This window comes from Medicago sativa, chromosome 4 (genome assembly GCF_051527215.1).
Source record: "Medicago sativa cultivar Bolivia chromosome 4, Bolivia_mono, whole genome shotgun sequence".
NCBI lineage: Eukaryota > Viridiplantae > Streptophyta > Magnoliopsida > Fabales > Fabaceae > Medicago > Medicago sativa.
This window is the reverse complement of record NC_140752.1, coordinates 82336747-82356851: the sequence shown is the minus strand read 5'-3', so window position 1 is coordinate 82356851 and position 20105 is coordinate 82336747. Positions and strand designations below refer to the sequence as shown.

Here is a 20105-nt window from a genome sequence, read left to right as displayed (position 1 = left end):
ACCCAAAGTCTTCCTGGAACCAAAAGTCTTTCAAGAATTATGTACGCCATGGAAGGATGCAATAGTTGTGAAGCTTTTAGGAAAGAATCTCGGCTACAACACCATGAGGGAACGACTACAAAAGATCTGGAAGCTTCAAGGAGGGTTCGAAATCATGGACAACGACAATGGCTTCTACATGGTGAAGTTTGACTTGGCAGCCGACAAGGAAAAGGTTATAACCGGTGGACCATGGCTCATTTTTTATCATTATCTTGCAGTTTCGCATTGGTCACCAGAATTCGCTTCACCGGATGCTAAAGTTGATCGTACGGTGGTATGGGTTCGATTTCCAGGTTTGAATCTTGTTTACTACGACGAGAGCTTCCTATTAGCTATGGCCTCTGCGATCGGTCGGCCAATAAAAGTCGACACAAACACACTGAAAGTGGAAAGAGGAAAGTTCGCAAGAGTCTGCGTCGAAATTGATCTCACTGTCCCAGTTGTAGGAAAAATATGGGTCAATGGCCATTGGTATAAGGTCCAATATGAAGGTCTGCATCTGATTTGTACCAATTGTGGATGTTATGGACATATAGGACGAAATTGCACCACAGCAGCCGCCGCCAGTCAGCCATCGCTGCCCCAACCTGCAACCACGCCAGCAACCAACAGGATTCTCATAGGTCTGATCAGCACAATCATATGCATTCAATGCTGGACTCCCAAAACGGTAACAACACAATTACTCCTCCTATTATTTTGTCACTTGATAATGGAAAAGTAATTAGCACTAATGAGGGAAATAAGGATCTTCATGGTGAATGGTTATTGGTTACCAGGAAAAAGAAAATGCCAATAAATCCAGCCTTAACTTCAGCAAAAACCGGTACAAACAAAAACAACCGATTTAGTGTGTTATCAAATTCCTCACAAAAAGCTAAGCATGGTCCACAAAGCAACAAAATTCCCCCATGCCCCAAAACAACAACTATTGCACGAGCTTACTCCAGTACCCATTAAACCAAAAGACGGCGCAGTGATGACAATCATCATGACCTTCACTTTGACCCCACCGTTTACCTTTCTCCCACTGGCCCATTACGTATAACCAAGCCTGGCAAGAAACCACAAATAGCAGATACTCATATGGGAATTCACTTCACAAAACATTCCATAAGCCCACCCAATAGCCATGAGAAACATATGGAAACCAACCAAACATCTGAACCGATTCCCAACATGCAAATTATCACCAATCACCAGCCTGAAACTAACAGTACCAATCATAACATATCACCAACCAGTAACCTTGTTGCAAGTTATGATACCACCCAAGCCATGCAAAACCCTAGTGATGATCACATGAAGAATAACGCAGACAAACATGACCTCCTTGAGGAGGATACGGTAACTTAGCACCTCCCAGTCTCGGCCTATCAATCTTTCCGTTGTTATGGAAGCTCTTTTCGATACTTCATTCCTCTCTTGGAACATCAGAGGAGCTCTCAGTAACAATGCAAGAAGACATTTGAAAGATTTGATAAGAAAGCATCAACCAACTTTTATGGCTATTCTTGAAACACATGTTCCTTTTTCTAAACTATCTGTTTTTTGGTCCAACATGGGATACACTCATGTTCATATTATTGAAGCTAACAGTCATTCTGGAGGAATTTGGCTTTTTCAACATTCTGCTAGTAACACCACAGCCACCGTCCTTGACTTCAACCAATTCTCCATAACCATTAAAATTAGTCGTGGTAATGTTACTACTTCCTACACCTGCATTTATGCTAGCCCCAACCATGCCTAACGTCCCAACCTTTGGAACTACCTCACGAACATTGGCCAAACAATTGATGTCCCTTGGATGCTCATAGGTTGTTGGATATTTGTATGTTGGCTTCACTTTTGCCTAAAACAAATATTCACTTCAGATGTGGAACACAATGTTCCAACATCAAGAGTTGTTCTGTACGTTCTGGGCCTGACCTATGTTTACGCACGCGCTTGCTTGATTGAAGGAATCCACACCAGCATGTGTTGGTATGAACCGTGTGCAATTATGAAGAGATCAGAACATATGTGATTTCTTAAGGAATTGATGAAATGACTTAGGAAAGTATTTTTATGTGGCTTTTAATAAAGCCTATTTTATAGGAGTTTCTATATCCATCCATTGCTTAATGAAGAAGTCACTGATCCGATCTGAAGCATGATTGAAGGAATGACACGCCTTGCTTCAGTATATAAAAGGCTGCAAGACCTGAAGATATTCATTCAAGACATTGTGCAACAAATAGAGTTTTTGTTTAGGTTTTGAGTCATACATATTGTGAGCCTTTCGTGTATCATCTTGATACATGTTTAGGACTGTGCTTTGAGTTGTAATACTGTGCACTACTTCGAAGCTTTTAAGCAAGGAGCTAGGTAGATTGTGGACTGCATCTAAGCTTTTAAGCAAGGTTGCAAGTTGTTGTTTTTCGAGGGTAACCTCATTTGAATTGAGTCTGTAATTTGGGAATCACAGGGGATTGTGATCTGTTGTAAGGGAGTGAGATGGGATCTCAAATCTAGGAGTTCCTAGTTTGAAGTCTAGTTGGGGTAGGTCCTAGGTCTTAAGTGCAAACATGGTTTGCTGAGAGCTTTTGAATACGGACTGCACTAGTGGATTTCCTTCCTGGCTTGGTAGCCCCCAGATGTAGGTGACGTTGCACCGAACTGGGTTAACAATTCTATGTGTCTCTTTTCTTTCTTGTCCATTATTTGCTTTATTATGTTTGTATTTGTTAGCTTAATGTTCTAAACATCATATACAACATCTGTGTATCTGTGTCCTGTGTTGGAACATCGTTTGGAACATCGTAAGTCTAACATGCCAGAATAACAATTGGCATCAGAGCAGGCACCCTGCCTGTATTTGGGTGAGATCCAGAGGAGATCTATTCTGGCAATATGGAGAAAGAAGGAGGATTCATTAACAGACCACCTCTGTTAGATGGAACCAATTATGACTACTGGAAATCACGTATGTGTGCATATCTTAAGTCCATAGACAGCAAAACCTGGAAAGCAGTGTTAAGAGGTTGGGAACATCCAGTTGTCCTTGATAAAGATGGAAACAAAACAACTGTCCTGAAACCAGAAGAGGAGTGGACTGCTCCTGAAGATGAACTGTCACTCGCAAATTCAAAGGCGTTGAATGCTCTCTTCAATGGGGTAGACAAAAATATGTTCAGACTCATCAAAAAGTGTGATGTTGCCAAAGATGCTTGGGACATCCTCAAGACAGCACATGAAGGAACCTCAAAAGTAAAGAGCTCAAGAATTCAGCTCTTAACAACCAAATTTGAGAATCTGAAAATGCAGGAGGATGAGACCATCCAAGACTACTACATGAATGTCTTAGACATTGCAAATTCATTTGATTCTCTTGGTGAAAAGTTGTCAGATGAAAAATTGGTGAGAAAGATTCTCAGATCCCTTCCAAAGAAATTCAATATGAAGGTGATAGCTATTGAAGAATCTCAGGATGTCTCCAGTATGCAAGTGGAAGAACTCATAAGCTCTTTACAGAACTATGAGCTTGTTGTTGACAACAAAGGTGAGAAGAAAGGTAAAGGTATTGCTCTTACAGCAAATGCAGCTGATGATGATGAGTGGTATGAAGATACAGAAGATGACAAAATCGCAGATGATATGGCTATGCTGGGTAGACAGTTCAACAGAATTTTGAAACAAGTCAATAGCAGAATCAGAGGCAGTGGGCAAAACATCCGATTCAACATTGACAAGCAACAAAGCAATCCAAGGTATGATAGAAATAATGACAAAAATGTTCAATACAAAGGAGTGCAATGCTTTGAATGTGGAGGTTATGGTCACATTAGAACTGAATGTGCAACCTTGCTCAAGAAACAAAAGAAAGGGATGTTGGTTTCTTGGTCTGATGATGAAGATGGATATGGTGAAGGAGATGCTGCCAAAATTGTCACTGCCTTGACTGGAAGAGTGATACCCCTGTATAATTCTTCTGATAAAGACCTTTCTGGTAAGGAAATTGTGATACCTGACTATGATGATACAGACATGTCTAAGCTCCTAGCATGGCATGATGAGATTATCAACCAGCTCCAGTATAAAAGAACTAATCATTCTAGCAAAATTGCTGATCTTAATCATAAGGTAATATCTGTCAAATCTCATCCTAACAATGCCTCACAACAAGTTACAATGATGAGTGTTGGAACTGATGTTTTTACTAGGTTGTTAGATGGTCAAACAATAGAAGAACCTAATGACATAGAACATACTCATGAACCCTTGACAAATGAACATAAGATTAGTAACTATGTCCAGTCTCTATATCAGCATGAGATAGATAAAAGTGTGAACCCAGCTGAAAAGTTAAACTTTGTAACTTCTTCCAGCACAGTGGATAACCCTGGCAAAATGTTAGAACATCCGTCAAGACCTCTCCTAACTAAGCCTGAAAAAGAGTTTTCCACCTGGAAATGTCCTCCTAGCAACTTACAAGGACATAAAACTCTGTTGTGTTTCAATCTGTGCAAGACACCTGAACTGTATCAATCCAGATCTGTAGAGAGTGAAACATATAAAGAAAGGAAATCTAAATGTGTGGGTCTGATGATTCATACATCCCCAGCAACATCTGATGAGAAGGGTTGGTTCTTTGATAGTGGTTGTTCTAGACATATGACTGGTGAATACAATTACTTTTAAAACTTGAGACAGGTTGATGTTGGCCCTGTTACCTTTGCTGATAACTTTAAAGCCAGAGTTATAGGAATAGGAAGCCTTAAGATGAGCAAGTTACCTAAGTTGACTAATGTGTTTCTGGTCGAAGGACTCCACTCAAACCTAATTAGCATAAGCCAGTTGTGTGATCAGGATCTAGAAGTTACCTTCAGGAAGACTGGATGCAGAGTTGTGAACAAAGAAGGAGAAACCATAATGAAAGGGGTCAGATCTAGAGACAACTATTACAAATGGGACTCAGAGTATGAGGAACAAATTGAGATGTTGCGAGTAATGATTGAACATCATAAGATATCTGCCACTACTCAAGTTGAAGATACTGAAGGTGGAGGTTGTATGGGCGGAGATTTGGTGTCTATGCCAGATACTAAAAATACTATTGAAACCAAATCTATTTCCAATATCAGTTCTGATGATGTGACAGGGAACAAGGCCAAACTAGCAATACAAGGTCCTGCTTTAGAAGAAAAGTTCAAAATTGTTGAAATCCTTGACTCTATAGTTGAGTTTAAATTCATCTGTCTTCTGGTATGTGTAACTCTTATTCTAAAGGATAATGATGGGTATCTTCAAAAAGATGTCTGTGTAGAAGAACACAGAGTTTATGATGACTCATGTCTTTCTGTCCTTATGTACAAGAAAGCTTGTCCGTACCTTGAGCAAGCTTCCAGACCTTGGCTTAAAAGATTCTCAAAATCCTGTAACATTCAAGAGTACAAGAAAAGTGATGCAGACAAAACCTGGTCTAAAACAAAAGAACGTGAAAGATTTCTGGTTATCCTTACCTACCTTGATAATATTGTGCTTGGTGGAATGTCGAATCAAATGTTTCCACATTTGATTTATCAAATACAATCTGGGACTAAGAAGAGGCTGGAAGGAATAGTGATCTATTTTCTGGGTTTGCAAATAACGAACACCATCTGTATCCGTCAAAACAAGTATTCTAGGAATTTTGTGACAAGGGTTGGTCTGGACAAAACCAGTCATAAAAGAACACCAGCAGCCACTCATGTAAAGCTATCTAAAGATGAAAATGGTGTAGCTGTTGATCAAAGCCTGTACATAAGCATGATTGGAAGTCTCCTATATCTTACAGCAAGCAGACCTGACATAACCTTTGCTGTAGGGGTTTGTGCTAGATATCAAGCAGATCCTAAAATGAGTCATCTTGTTCAAGTTAAAAGGATTCTGAAGTACATAAACGGCACCACAAACTATGGGATTCTCTATTCTCACTGTGGAAGTTGCAGGTTGATTGGCTATTATGATGCAGATTGGGCAGGTAGTGCAGATGTCAGAAAAAGTACTTCAGGAGGCTGTTTCTTCCTTGGAAACAATTTGGTGTCTTGGTTCAGCAAGAAACAAAATTCAGTGTCTCTATCAACCGCAGAGGCAGAATATATTGCTGCAGGTAGTAGCTGCTCTCAGTTAGTCTGGATGAAGCAAATGCTGGAAGAGTATGATGTTCAACAAAATGTTCTAACATTGTACTGTGACAATCTAAGTGCTATCAACATTTCCAAAAATCCTATACAACATAGCAGAACAAAGCACATTGACATCCGGCATCACTTCATTAGGGATCTTGTTGAAGACAAAATTGTAACTCTGGAGCATGTAACAACTGAAGAACAACTGGCTGAAGCCTTAGATATCAAGCAATTTGAGAAACTACGAAGCAAGCTGGGTGTTTGCATCCATGAGGAATAGCAACCACTGTTCAAAATGTCAGGTACTTTTAGCTGTAATTTATGCTTTTATCTCATCTCAATTTGGCATATTTTATGGCTAAAAAGGGGGAGTAGGTATGTCCTTGCTGTATGTTACCTGACTATGTGCTTGAGGATGTTGAGACATCCGGTTCCGGCTTTCTGGTGATTTTGGTTTTTTTGATATTTCTGTTAGTTTGTATATAAAAAAAAATTGTGCATATATTCAGGGGGAGTAAAGAATATCTGTTTGTACTCCTTGAGGGGGAGTAAGCCTCTGTGCCCCTGAATGTTCCTGTGGATGTTGGAACATCCTGATGATTTGAGCTACTGAGTACTATATTCCTATTTCTCTAAGTAGTGTGTTGTGACAGTTGACTGTCTGTTAGGATGTACAGGAATTTATTTTTCCTTATACGTCCTTTGCTGCATAACTCTGATATTCTCTCTGATACCTTCTAGTCTGCTCATTTCCATATGTTAATTGTTGTGTATGGAAGCAGTATCTAAGACCTGTAATATAATTCTTCTAGTCCTGAAGATCATGTGTGAAGACTGAAGAACTATATTTTGGTATCTTTTAGAAGTCTGAGAATGTGAACCTTTCTTCAAGGAAGATTTTATTTGTGAAGATTGAAGGAAAGGTTGCGTGTGCTATCTCTCTGTTTTTAACAGGTGTGGGCTGAATTTGTTTTAGCCAAAAATTTGCCAAAGGGGGAGATTGTTGGATATTTGTATGTTGGCTTCACTTTTGCCTAAAACAAATATTCACTTCAGATGTGGAACACAATGTTCCAACATCAAGAGTTGTTCTGTACGTTCTGGGCCTGACCTATGTTTACGCACACGCTTGCTTGATTGAAGGAATCCACACCAGCATGTGTTGGTATGAACTGTGTGCTATTATGAAGAGATCAGAACATATGTGATTTCTTAAGGAATTGATGAAATGACTTAGGAAAGTATTTTTTATGTGACTTTTAATAAAGCCTATTTTATAGGAGTTTCTATATCCGTCCATTGCTTAATAAAGAAGTCACTGATCCGATCTGAAGCATGATTGAAGGAATGACACGCCTTGCTTCAGTATATAAAAGGCTGCAAGACCTGAAGATATTCATTCAAGACATTGTGCAACAAATAGAGTTTTTGTTTAGGTTTTGAGTCATACATATTGTGAGCCTTTCGTGTATCATCTTGATACATGTTTAGGACTGTGCTTTGAGTTGTAATAATGTGCACTACTCCGAAGCTTTTAAGCAAGGAGCTAGGTAGATTGTGGACTGCATCTAAGCTTTTAAGCAAGGTTGCAAGTTGTTGTTTTTCGAGGGTAACCTCATTTGAATTGAGTCTGTAATTTGGGAATCACAGGGGATTGTGATCTGTTGTAAGGGAGTGAGATGGGATCTCAAATCTAGGAGTTCCTAGGTTGAAGTCTAGTTGGGGTAGGTCCTAGGTCTTAAGTGCAAACGTGGTTTGCTGAGAGCTTTTGAATACGGACTGCACTAGTGGATTTCTTTCCTGGCTTGGTAGCCCCCAGATGTAGGTGACGTTGCACCGAACTGGGTTAACAATTCTCCGTGTCTCTTTTATTTCTTGTCCATTATTTGCTTTATTATGTTTGTATTTGTTAGCTTAATGTTCTAAACATCATATACAACATCTGTCTATCTGTGTCCTATGTTGGAACATCGTTTGGAACATCGTAAGTCTAACGTGCTAGAATAACATAGGTGACTTTAATGAAACCCTTCTCCCTAGTGACCAAACAGGCGGTATTTTTCAGCATAGTAGAGCTGCTCTTTTCTCTAACTTCATGAACAATTGCAACCTTCTTGACCTTACAACTACGGGTGGTCACTTCACTTGGCATCGTAACAACAACGACATTCACATTCTTTCCAAAAAAACTCGACAGAAGCATAGCAAGTGTTGATTGGCGTGTTGCCTTCCCTGAAGCCTTTGTTGAGGTTCTTTGCAGACTCCACTCCGATCATAACCCTCTCCTCCTCCGCTTTGGTGGCCTCCCTTTAGCCAGAGGGCCTAGGCCTTTCCGTTTTGAAGCAGCTTGGATTGATCACAATGATTATGCGGATTTGGTTAAAAATTCCTGGATTCCTCAAAACAACAACATTACTGCGGCTTTAGCTACAATTCAAGAGAATTCCATCATTTTCAATCATGAAGTCTTTGGCAATATTTTCAAAAGGAAAAAACATGTTGAAAATAGAATTAAAGGCGTTCAAAGCTATCTGGAAAGAGTTGATTCTTATCGCCACACCCTCCTTGAAAAAGAATTGCAACAAGAATACAACCATATTCTCTTCCAAGAAGAAATGCTTTGGTATCAAAAATCTAAAGAGCAATGGGTTAAATTTGGCGACAAAAATAGCTCAATTTTTCATGCCCAAACCATCATAAGAAGGAAGAGAAATAGAATTCATCGGCTTCAGCTCCCTAATGGTATATGGACCTCCGATAGCTCCATCCTCCAAGAAGAAGCTCAAAAATACTTCAAATTTTTTTTTGAAGGTCATCAACCCCCCACCAGCAACGTCTTCCATGAAGGCGCTCTTCCCACCATTGATGACATTGACAAACTCTCTCTCACCAAACCTATCACCAAAAATGAAGTGTTTAATGCCCTTAACTCGATGAAACCTTACAAAGCCCCAGGCCCAGACGGCTTCCATTGTATTTTCTTCAAACAGTATTGGCATATAGTAGGAGATGACATTTTCCAAATGGTACACTCTTCCTTCCACACAAGTTACTTTGATCTGGAGATTTCAAGCACTCTCATTGCACTCATTCCTAAAATTGATTCCCTCACCACTTATAAAGATTTTAGACCCATTAGCCTCTGCAACATTATTTACAAGATTATCACAAAAGTTCTTGTGCACCGTCTCAGGCCTATTCTCAATAATCTTATTGGCCCCTACCAAAGCAGTTTTCTGCCTGGTAGGGGAACTTCTGATAATTCAATTGTTTTGCAGGAAATTATTCACTTCATGAGGAAATCAAAGAAGAAGAAGGGCTATGTTGCTTTCAAGCTCGACTAGGCTTACTATTCATCAGGGACTCCACAAGCGAAGATCAACAATCTCACATCTATATCTGGCATCCGCAGCACAACTTCTCTTGGGAAGTACCTAGGCTTTCCCATGCTTAAAGGCCGCCCCAAAAGAAGTGATTTCAACTTCATCATCGAAAAAATGCAAACTAGGCTGGCTTCTTGGAAGAACCGTCTTCTTAACAAAACAGGTAGACTGGCTCTAGCTACTTCTGTGTTATCTTCCATCCCTTCCTACTACATGCAAATAAATTGGTTGCCGCAAAACATTTGTGATTCCATTGATCAAACAACTCGCAACTTTATTTTGCATGGTTCTAGTAACAAGGGTGTTCATTTGGTAAGTTGGAAGAAAATAACTATCCCAAAGCGCTATGAGGGATCGGGTATTAGAACCCCTCGAAACGCTAACAGTTTTCTTCTCGGAAAGCTAGTGTGGGATATGGTTCAGTCCACAAACAAGTTATGGGTGAAGCTTCTTTCTGCAAAATATTCAACAGGGCCTAACGTCCTTCAAGCGAAAGCTACCAGCAACAGTTCACCATCTTGGGCAGCTATCATTCGTGCCAAAGAGATTTTCAAACATGGCTATTCTTGGCGGCCTGGCTCGGGTTCCTCCTCCTTTTGGTTCAGCATTTGGTGTCACCATGGTCTCATTGGCTCTTTGGTTCCTGTTATTGACATTCATGATATTCACCCCACGGTTAGAGATGTGATAAGCTTCAATGGACAACGCACTCAATCCCTCTACACAACACTCCCTCAATCAGTAACCGATACCGTTAATACTTTTCAAGCAAATTTTAACTCAACCGTTGATGATGCCCACATTTGGAGTCATAACAAGAACGATGTTTACTCTACAAAAAGTGGCTATTCTTGGCTTCTCTCCTCCATGGATTCAGGGAACATAATTAATCCGAGTAATTTGTGGTCTTGGATTTGGAAATTAAAGGTTCCGGAGAAGTTCAAATTTTTGCTTTGGCTGTCCATTTACAATGCGGTTCCAACACTTTCTGTGCTTCATCATAGAAATATAGATGCGTCTGCAATTTGTGGTAGATGTGGGGAAGAGGAAGAATCTCTCATGCACTGCTTTCGGGAGTGCAAATTCTCGAAACCCATATGGCAGAAGTTTAATTTCTCTGACACAGGCTTCTACTCTAACTACTGCTGTAACACCCCGTTTTCCCAACTTGAAAATTTCATCATAAATCAGAGTATTTAAATCACAAACGGAATGTCACATACTTCTTAAAACCACAAAATAGATAATAATGATTCAACGTCAAAATCTATAATCTAAAATCAAAGTCTTGGCACGCAGGCCTTATTAGAAAATCTCATCATTTTAATTCAATACTTAATCATAAAAAGGTTCATCAAGGACACGTAAGGAATAGAAGTAAAAGCAGGTTCCCATCCCATTACGTATCAGAGCACTTAGACACAATGTGAGGAGTCTACTCACGAACACAGCTAGTCCTGGTTACCTGCAAGTTACCCATACGAAGGGCAACATTTTCAAGCAGAAGGGGTGAGATTTCACAGTCAATAAATTAAGCATATAATTCATTGAAATGCATTTAACAACATAAAATAGATTAAACATTTATCAATTATAATCATCAAATATCATCATTAGTTCGTAAACAATTATCATCTCTAATTCATAAGCAAAAATCATCATTAAATCATAATCAAGTATCATTATATATCTAACAACTTAAGACATCATAAACATCAGCATTAATAATCATTTAGTATCATATTATTATCATCATCAATCATAAACATACATCATCATCATCAAATATCATCATCAAATCATCATTAAATATAAGTTATGACGACTCTACAATGCAACTACAACTTCAACAACAACTTAGACAACTTTAACAACAACTTAGACAACTTCAACAACAACTTAGACAACTTCGACAACAACTTAGACAACTTCATTACGCATGTGGTACCACCAGGGTATTAAGCCCCCTTCGCTAAGGTCATATTTGGACCTGTCGTGCATTAAACCCCCATCGCTAAGGTCATAAAGGACCTGTCAGGCATTAAGCCCCCATCGCTAAGGTCATAAAGGACCTGTCAGGCATTAAGCCCTCATCGCTGACTATGCAACATCGCAACTCTAAATGCAACGACATAACTTTCGTACAACTTAGACAACTTCATGAACATCTCTTATAATTCCATTATTATGGACAACTTCTCAAATCTTTACAACTTAGACCGACTTATACAACTTCACTAAGATCCAACAGCAACATAGACAACATATGAACAGTTCACAACATATTATCATCGATGAATGAATCACATTAACTTAAAACATCACAAATATTCACTTAATATATTTATAACAACATCACTATATAATCATCTTCAATTATCACATCAATTTTATTACATGTCAATTTCACGTAGTCAAATAATTCACAAATTACAGTTAGTCAAATGATTCATCAATTAAATACATGAATCCCAAGAATGAATTAATTAACACCTTGATAATAAATAGAAGAATCATGTCCATAGATAACAATAATAATAAAAGAACATTATAGTGTGAGAAGGAGTGAATAAGCCGTGTAGCACTAGCAGAGTAGTGTATATACATATAATTATATTCTAGGCTACTAGGTTAGTGATAAGGATGTATGCATTCTTAAGTCCCAAAAAGAACTAGCAAAATAAATATAAGGTAAAGCATACACAGAATATAAAACAAAAACAAAAACAAATTCAAAGTATAAAACTGAGACAATTCGATTGCTTATATCTAAGAGTATAAGGTTGCCGCACCTGGATATAATTTGGTGCAATACTAGTTACTAATAATATATTATCAATATCTCTATTTTCAAGACAAATAAAATCAAAAACTAATTAAGAATAACAATAGTTTCCAAGATTAGTGGATCACTCATGTTTAGTTTAATTATAAAAGGTAATCAATATCATTACAGTACACTTTCTCATTCATAAGAATTCACGTGAATCTATCCCACAATACTATATTTCAATTTCTTTTTTTTTATATATGAGTTTAGTCAAAGGTAGTTAAAACAAATTCAACAAAACTTCGAAGAAAATAGGCAGTAATGAATTAGACTACAAATCGATCAGAGTTACACTTACAGCAACATAAGAGAATACAGTTTCACAAAGATTTATCACAAATTATAAACTACAGTTAAACATATAGTTATAGCAACGTAAAAGAACATGAATTTAACAAGAATTCATCACATAATCATCAATTCTCACTCAAACCCTAATTCTCATAATCTTACAAAACTCATCCTAAAACACGTTAGATGCAATCTAATGATCTACAGACTTAATATTAGTGAAAGATAGTCCCACCCTTACCTGTTTATTGCAGAAATCGACAGCCCCTTTTTGTTCTTCTCTTTTTCTGACTTTTCTCCCTTTTCTCCCAAAAGCGTTTCACGTACGTTGTAAAACTTATTCTCTCAACCTAATCCTCTATTTATAATACTTGTATTACTCTTCTCACCACTAAACTTACTCACCTCACAACACAGCCCACTTGTTAGTAATTTATTTTATTTTTCATATCTTATTTTATTTAATAACAAAATAAGTCACCCAACGTAACAACTTCACAAAATCATATACTCCTCATAATTCATTTATAAATCATATAAATCACTCAACTTCATGAATCATATAGTTCACACACATCAATCATGTAAATCACTTAAATCATAAATCATATAAGCATATATTTATAAATATATTTAAAACTTCGCTAAATCAATTAAAAAATTAAGACGGGCGTTACAACTCTCCCCAACTTATAGAATTTTCGTCCTCGAAAATTTACCTCAGATCAACGATTCTCATTATCAGTCTGAGTACCAGCCAAAGCAAACACCTTACCCCTGGTCGGGGCCTTCTTTGGTTCAGTGCACTTAGCAGAAATGTGCCCCTTTCCACCGCAATTGAAACAAATAATGTCGTCGTGCTTGCAATCTGAAATTGTATGCCCCTTGACGCCACAACGGAAGCATCCTTTCACCTCATCAGCACCACAAGCATTACTCTTGTGACCTTTTTCTCCACATTTGAAACAAACAATCCCAGCATGAGTCTCATTCTTCTTAGGCATTCCCTCATTATTCATCCTTTGCTTGCTCTTATCAGCTGGAGCACTATAAGGCTTCCCACGATCTTGTTGATGCTTACTCTTCCTCTCATTCACAATCTTATAATGAGCCTTTGAATCATCTTCATAGATTCTACATCTGCTCACCAAAGCAGAAAAGTCACGGATTTGTTGGTAACCAATGGCTCGCTTGATATCAGCACGCAAACCACTCTCAAACTTGATACACTTAGAAAAATCAGCATTGTCTCCAGTATAGTGTGGATAGAACTGAGCCAGCTCCACAAACTTCGCTGCATACTCTGTCACCGACATGTTTCCTTGCTTCAGCTCAAGGAACTCGATCTCTTTCCTTCCGCGAACATCTTCAGGAAAATATCTGTTTAGGAACTCTTCCCTAAACACAGCCCAAGTAATAACCGCATCATTCTGCTCTAGGGTAGGTTGAACGCTCACCCACCAGTCATCAGCTTCCTCGGCCAGTATGTGCGTACCAAAACGCACCTTCTGATCATCAGTACATTGCATAACTCTGAAAACTCTTTCAACCTCCTTGAGCCACGTCTGTGCTCCATCAGGGTCGTACCTTCCTTTGAAAGTAGGAGGATGATTCCTCAGAAAGGTCTCCAACATTCTCACATCAGCATTAACACCAGCACCAGCATTTGGATGTTGTCCCACAGCTTGGGCTACAGCTTCCAAAGCAGCAGCAATCGCAGTATCATTTCTTCCAGCCATTCTAGTCCTCTTATAACAGATTAGGTTTGCAGCCTCCAGGTCTCTACTCTGCGCAACACACAACAATTAAAATAACATAATAATGGTATTCTAACTGCTAAAAGACACAACTCGACTCTCTACTTGGCCGGACGGACCGACCTGCTCTGATACCAATTGTAACACCCCGTTTTCCCAACTTGAAAATTTCATCATAAATCAGAGTATTTAAATCACAAACGGAATGTCACATACTTCTTAAAACCACAAAATAGATAATAATGATTATCTTTCGAAATTCAACGTCAAAATCTATAATCTAAAATCAAAGTCTTGGCACGCAGGCCTTATTAGAAAATCTCATCATTTTAATTCAATACTTAATCATAAAAAGGTTCATCAAGGACACGTAAGGAATAGAAGTAAAAGCAGGTTCCCATCCCATTACGTATCAGAGCACTTAGACACAATGTGAGGAGTCTACTCACGAACACAGCTAGTCCTGGTTACCTGCAAGTTACCCATACGAAGGGCAACATTTTCAAGCAGAAGGGGTGAGATTTCACAGTCAATAAATTAAGCATATAATTCATTGAAATGCATTTAACAACATAAAATAGATTAAACATTTATCAATTATAATCATCAAATATCATCATTAGTTCGTAAACAATTATCATCTCTAATTCATAAGCAAAAATCATCATTAAATCATAATCAAGTATCATTATATATCTAACAACTTAAGACATCATAAACATCAGCATTAATAATCATTTAGTATCATATTATTATCATCATCAATCATAAACAGACATCATCATCATCAAATATCATCATCAAATCATCATTAAATATAAGTTATGACGACTCTACAATGCAACTACAACTTCAACAACAACTTAGACAACTTTAACAACAACTTAGACAACTTCGACAACAACTTAGACAACTTCATTACGCATGTGGTACCACCAGGGTATTAAGCCCCCTTCGCTAAGGTCATATTTGGACCTGTCGTGCATTAAACCCCCATCGCTAAGGTCATAAAGGACCTGTCAGGCATTAAGCCCTCATCGCTGACTATGCAACATCGCAACTATTAATGCAACGACATAACTTTCGTACAACTTAGACAACTTCATGAACATCTCTTATAATTCCATTATTATGGACAACTTCTCAAATCCTTACAACTTAGACCGACTTATACAACTTCACTAAGATCCAACAGCAACATAGACAACATATGAACAGTTCACAACATATTATCATCGATGAATGAATCACATTAACTTAAAACATCACAAATATTCACTTAATATATTTATAACAACATCACTATATAATCATCTTCAATTATCACATCAATTTTATTACATGTCAATTTCACGTAGTCAAATAATTCACAAATTACAGTTAGTCAAATGATTCATCAATTAATTACATGAATCCCAAGAATGAATTAATTAACACCTTGATAATAAATAGAAGAATCATGTCCATAGATAACAATAATAATAAAAGAACATTATAGTGTGAGAAGGAGTGAATAAGCCGTGTAGCACTAGCAGAGTAGTGTATATACATATAATTATATTCTAGGCTACTAGGTTAGTGATAAGGATGTACGCATTCTTAAGTCCCAAAAAGAACTAGCAAAATAAATATAAGGTAAAGCATACACAGAATATAAAACAAAAACAAAAACAAATTCAAAGTATAAAACTGAGACAATTCGATTGCTTATATCTAAGAGTATAAGGTTGCCGCACCTGGATATAATTTGGTGCAATACTAGTTACTAATAATATATTATCAATATCTCTATTTTCAAGACAAATAAAATCAAAAACTAATTAAGAATAACAATAGTTTCCAAGATTAGTGGATCACTCATGTTTAGTTTAATTATAAAAGGTAATCAATATCATTACAGTACACTTTCTCATTCATAAGAATTCACGTGAATCTATCCCACAATACTATATTTCAATTTCTTTTTTTTTTTTTATATATGAGTTTAGTCAAAGGTAGTTAAAACAAATTCAACAAAACTTCGAAGAAAATAGGCAGTAATGAATTAGACTACAAATCGATCAGAGTTACACTTGCAACAACATAAGAGAATACAGTTTCACAAAGATTTATCACAAATTATAAACTACAGTTAAACATATAGTTATAGCAACGTAAAAGAACATGAATTTAACAAGAATTCATCACATAATCATCAATTCTCACTCAAACCCTAATTCTCATAATCTTACAAAACTCATCCTAAAACACGTTAGATGCAATCTAATGATCTACAGACTTAATATTAGTGAAAGATAGTCCCACCCTTACCTGTTTATTGCAGAAATCGACAGCCCCTTTTTGTTCTTCTCTTTTTCTGACTTTTCTCCCTTTTCTCCCAAAAGCGTTTCACGTACGTTGTAAAACTTATTCTCTCAACCTAATCCTCTATTTATAATACTTGTATTACTCTTCTCACCACTAAACTTACTCACCTCACAACACAGCCCCACTTGTTAGTAATTTATTTTATTTTTCATATCTTATTTTATTTAATAACAAAATAAGTCACCCAACGTAACAACTTCACAAAATCATATACTCCTCATAATTCATTTATAAATCATATAAATCACTCAACTTCATGAATCATATAGTTCACACACATCAATCATGTAAATCACTTAAATCATAAATCATATAAGCATATATTTATAAATATATTTAAAACTTCGTTAAATCAATTAAAAAAATTAAGACGGGCGTTACAACTGCACGCAAGACTGGATACAAAGTAATGTCAACAGCGCCCGTTCAATTGTCTTCCTGGTTTGCCTTTGGTGGAGCTGGCGGCACCGTAATAACATGTGTTTCAACAATGATGTCTGGTCCCTCACGCGTTTGAGCATCACCATCCAAAATTCAGTCGAAACAATCACAAAAAGCTTCCAATCTGCTGCGAGTTCTGCTGGTTTGGACCGTTGGATTACATGGAACAGCAGCAATTATAACTACCACATTCTAAATGTTGATGGCAACTGCTAATTCATACAGGTTATGGCGGATTAATTCGGAACAGTGCTGGGCTGTTTCTGAGGGGTTTTCTGGTTTTATTCAAGACTCAACGTGCATTCTTCAAGCAGAACTCACAGCCATACATAAAGGTCTTCGACTGGCAGTGAACATGGGAATTGAAAACTTAGTCTGTTACTCAGACTCCCAGCTTTCTGTTAATCTTATTTCAGGAGAAGTTTCAAAATTTCATGGCTATGCAGTGCTCATACAAGATATCAAGGATATAATAGCTTCCCATAACTTCAATATCCTTCACACCTTTAGAGAAGGAAATCATTGCGCCGATTTCTTGGCAAAACTCGGAGCTTCTTCAAATGTAGTTTTCTTGGAGCATCGGTCCTCTCCTCATGACCTCATCGACAAGCTTCGAAATGATGCTATGGGAACTTGCTTCCTAAGAGCTTGATTTTCCTCTTTGTTCCTGTTTTTTTTCCTGTTTTTGTTTTTTTATCTTTGTAACCAAAAAAAAAAAATTAAACTTTTTCATGATATTATATGTAACACCCTTGAACCCCAAATACATTAATTATTACAATTAAATCAATTAATCATATATATTCAAGGTGCTACTTCACAAATAACTCAAAATCATGCGTAATTCATTTTTCATAAACATAAAACAGTCGCAACGGATTCATAAAGTAAAACAACATAAAATCATCATCTTAATAAAATAGTCGTGAGTTTCTAAAATTTTATCATATTGACTTTCTTATATATGTATATAAAAATTTGTTTATGCAAACATAAACACATAAAATCTGCAACATATGTAGTGTCAAGTGTCAACTGCAAACATTGAACAAGTTTTTCATATACACTAAAATGTTATTTAATAGAAACATTAAATTAATGTTTATAATTTAAAAATAGTCACGAATTTCCAATATTTTATCATATCAATTTCTCATATATGTATACTAATTTTATTTTTTTTTGCAAATATAAACACATAAAATCCGCAGCGGGTGAAGTGTAAAGATTGAAAGATGTTTTACATATAAAATAAAAGGTTATTTAATAGAAGCACTAAATTAATTTTGATATTTTGAAAATAGACACGAGTTTTCAAAATTTTATCTTATCAACTTTCTTATATATGTACATAATTTTTTTTCCTGCATATTTAAGTAAATAAAATCAATAAGTGACGCGATTCAACTATTTAACAAATATTTGTATATAAAAGAGAAAAATATTTAAGGGTTAATATATTTTTACCCCCTCTACTAGTATTATATAATAGTAGTTTGAATTTAATATATTAATAGTAGATAAGAAGAAAATAACAGTAGAATTTAATATAAGTGTTATATAATCGATGTGTTAATTTACTAATGAATTTTGTATGATCTGCCAGGCTTGGTCAAAGGGTAAATTTTATTAATTATTGGGATGAATGAAGGAAACTTCAACACAAAGTAGTCCTACAGGTATTATCCTAGGAAACAACTACTTCCTTCTTTCCCAGCTTATTCCAATATCTTCTTGGGGAACAACTATACTTCCTTCTTTCAAAAAAAAAAAAAAAACTATACTTCCTTCTTTCCCTGTTTATTCCAATTAAGACATGTGAAATGTTAATTAATGCCCTCGAGACACTAGTTAAGAAATTATAAAAAAAAACATTTTTTTGAGAACCGTGTATTATACTTTTTGAAACTTGAAAAAATGTTGCTTTTAATGTTAACTTTGTCATTTCTTTTCATTTTTAGTTGCTTAACTAGTGCCTGAGCACTGATTAACATGGCCCGAAAGATACACAGGGTTAAAGATATTTTTCATCCTTATAAATATTCAAATTTTGTATTTTAATTTGTTTAAATTTTTTTTCCAACTTTTATTATTTGAAAGTTTTGCATCATTACTTTTGGTCTCTCCTTTTAAGCCATCTCATGTCTATGATTCAAAAAGTTGAATGAGTTTTTGCATTAATATTTAAAATGTTACAAGAATCTCTTAAAACAAAGATTTTTTTTGTTGGAATTGGATTAAATATGAATTCTTAAAGGCCAAAAACATAAAAAAAATAATTAATTCACCCCTTGTTAAAAAATTAAAAATTTGGCAAAAGAGAAATCTATAATGCACTAAACATGACCGCGGAAAAAAACTCGAATGATATATGAGTTGACTTAAAAACAGAGACCGAAAGTTATAATGCGAAACTTTTTGAGATCCAAAAGTTGAAGGAAAATTTCAGGGGTAAAATAAAAGTTAAAATATTTATAGAGATTAAAAACATATTCAATCTCTATAAATAATGTAGAGATTATCTATCATATTTTAGAGATTACATATAAAAATAGGACAAAAATAACATTTCATGAACTTACTAATGAATTACAAATAATTTAGAGATTACCTATCACATTTATTTATTTTATGTATAAAATAAAATAGAGTACGTTAATTTTGAGACCAAAATGAAGGTTTATTAATTTGTAAACTGATGAAAAAACTTGGTATCACAGTAGTAGGAAAACAAATGGGGTGGTGCGAATAGTTGCATTCTCACCTAACTTGTTCAATAAGAAATAGCCAAGTCCAATAGCATCAAAGCCCATTAAGAAAGTGAAGGATAATTAATAATAAA

At 36.2% G+C, this 20105-nt stretch overlaps 1 protein-coding gene and 1 pseudogene across 2 annotated transcripts in view; one reads left to right on the top strand and one right to left on the bottom strand.

Annotated features, from left to right (window-relative positions):
- LOC146932695 (organic cation/carnitine transporter 3 pseudogene) overlaps positions 1-20105 on the top strand; it is a 56410-nt pseudogene that overhangs the window by 23523 nt on the left and 12782 nt on the right. The window lies entirely within an intron of this gene.
- LOC146932698 (uncharacterized) lies at positions 10838-15387 on the bottom strand. Its single transcript, XM_085704425.1, has 2 exons — positions 13418-15387; positions 10838-11042 (listed from the first exon to the last, which is right to left on the bottom strand). The coding sequence occupies exon 1, from the start codon at positions 14435-14437 to the stop codon at positions 13424-13426; it is 1014 nt and encodes a 337-aa protein (XP_085560551.1). The 5' UTR covers positions 14438-15387; the 3' UTR covers positions 10838-11042; positions 13418-13423.

What these genes read in the sequence shown, in the direction of transcription:
- LOC146932698 (XM_085704425.1), bottom strand. Translation starts at nt 14,437, where the DNA reads ATGGCTGGAAGAAATGATACTGCGATTGCTGCTGCTTTGGAAGCTGTA.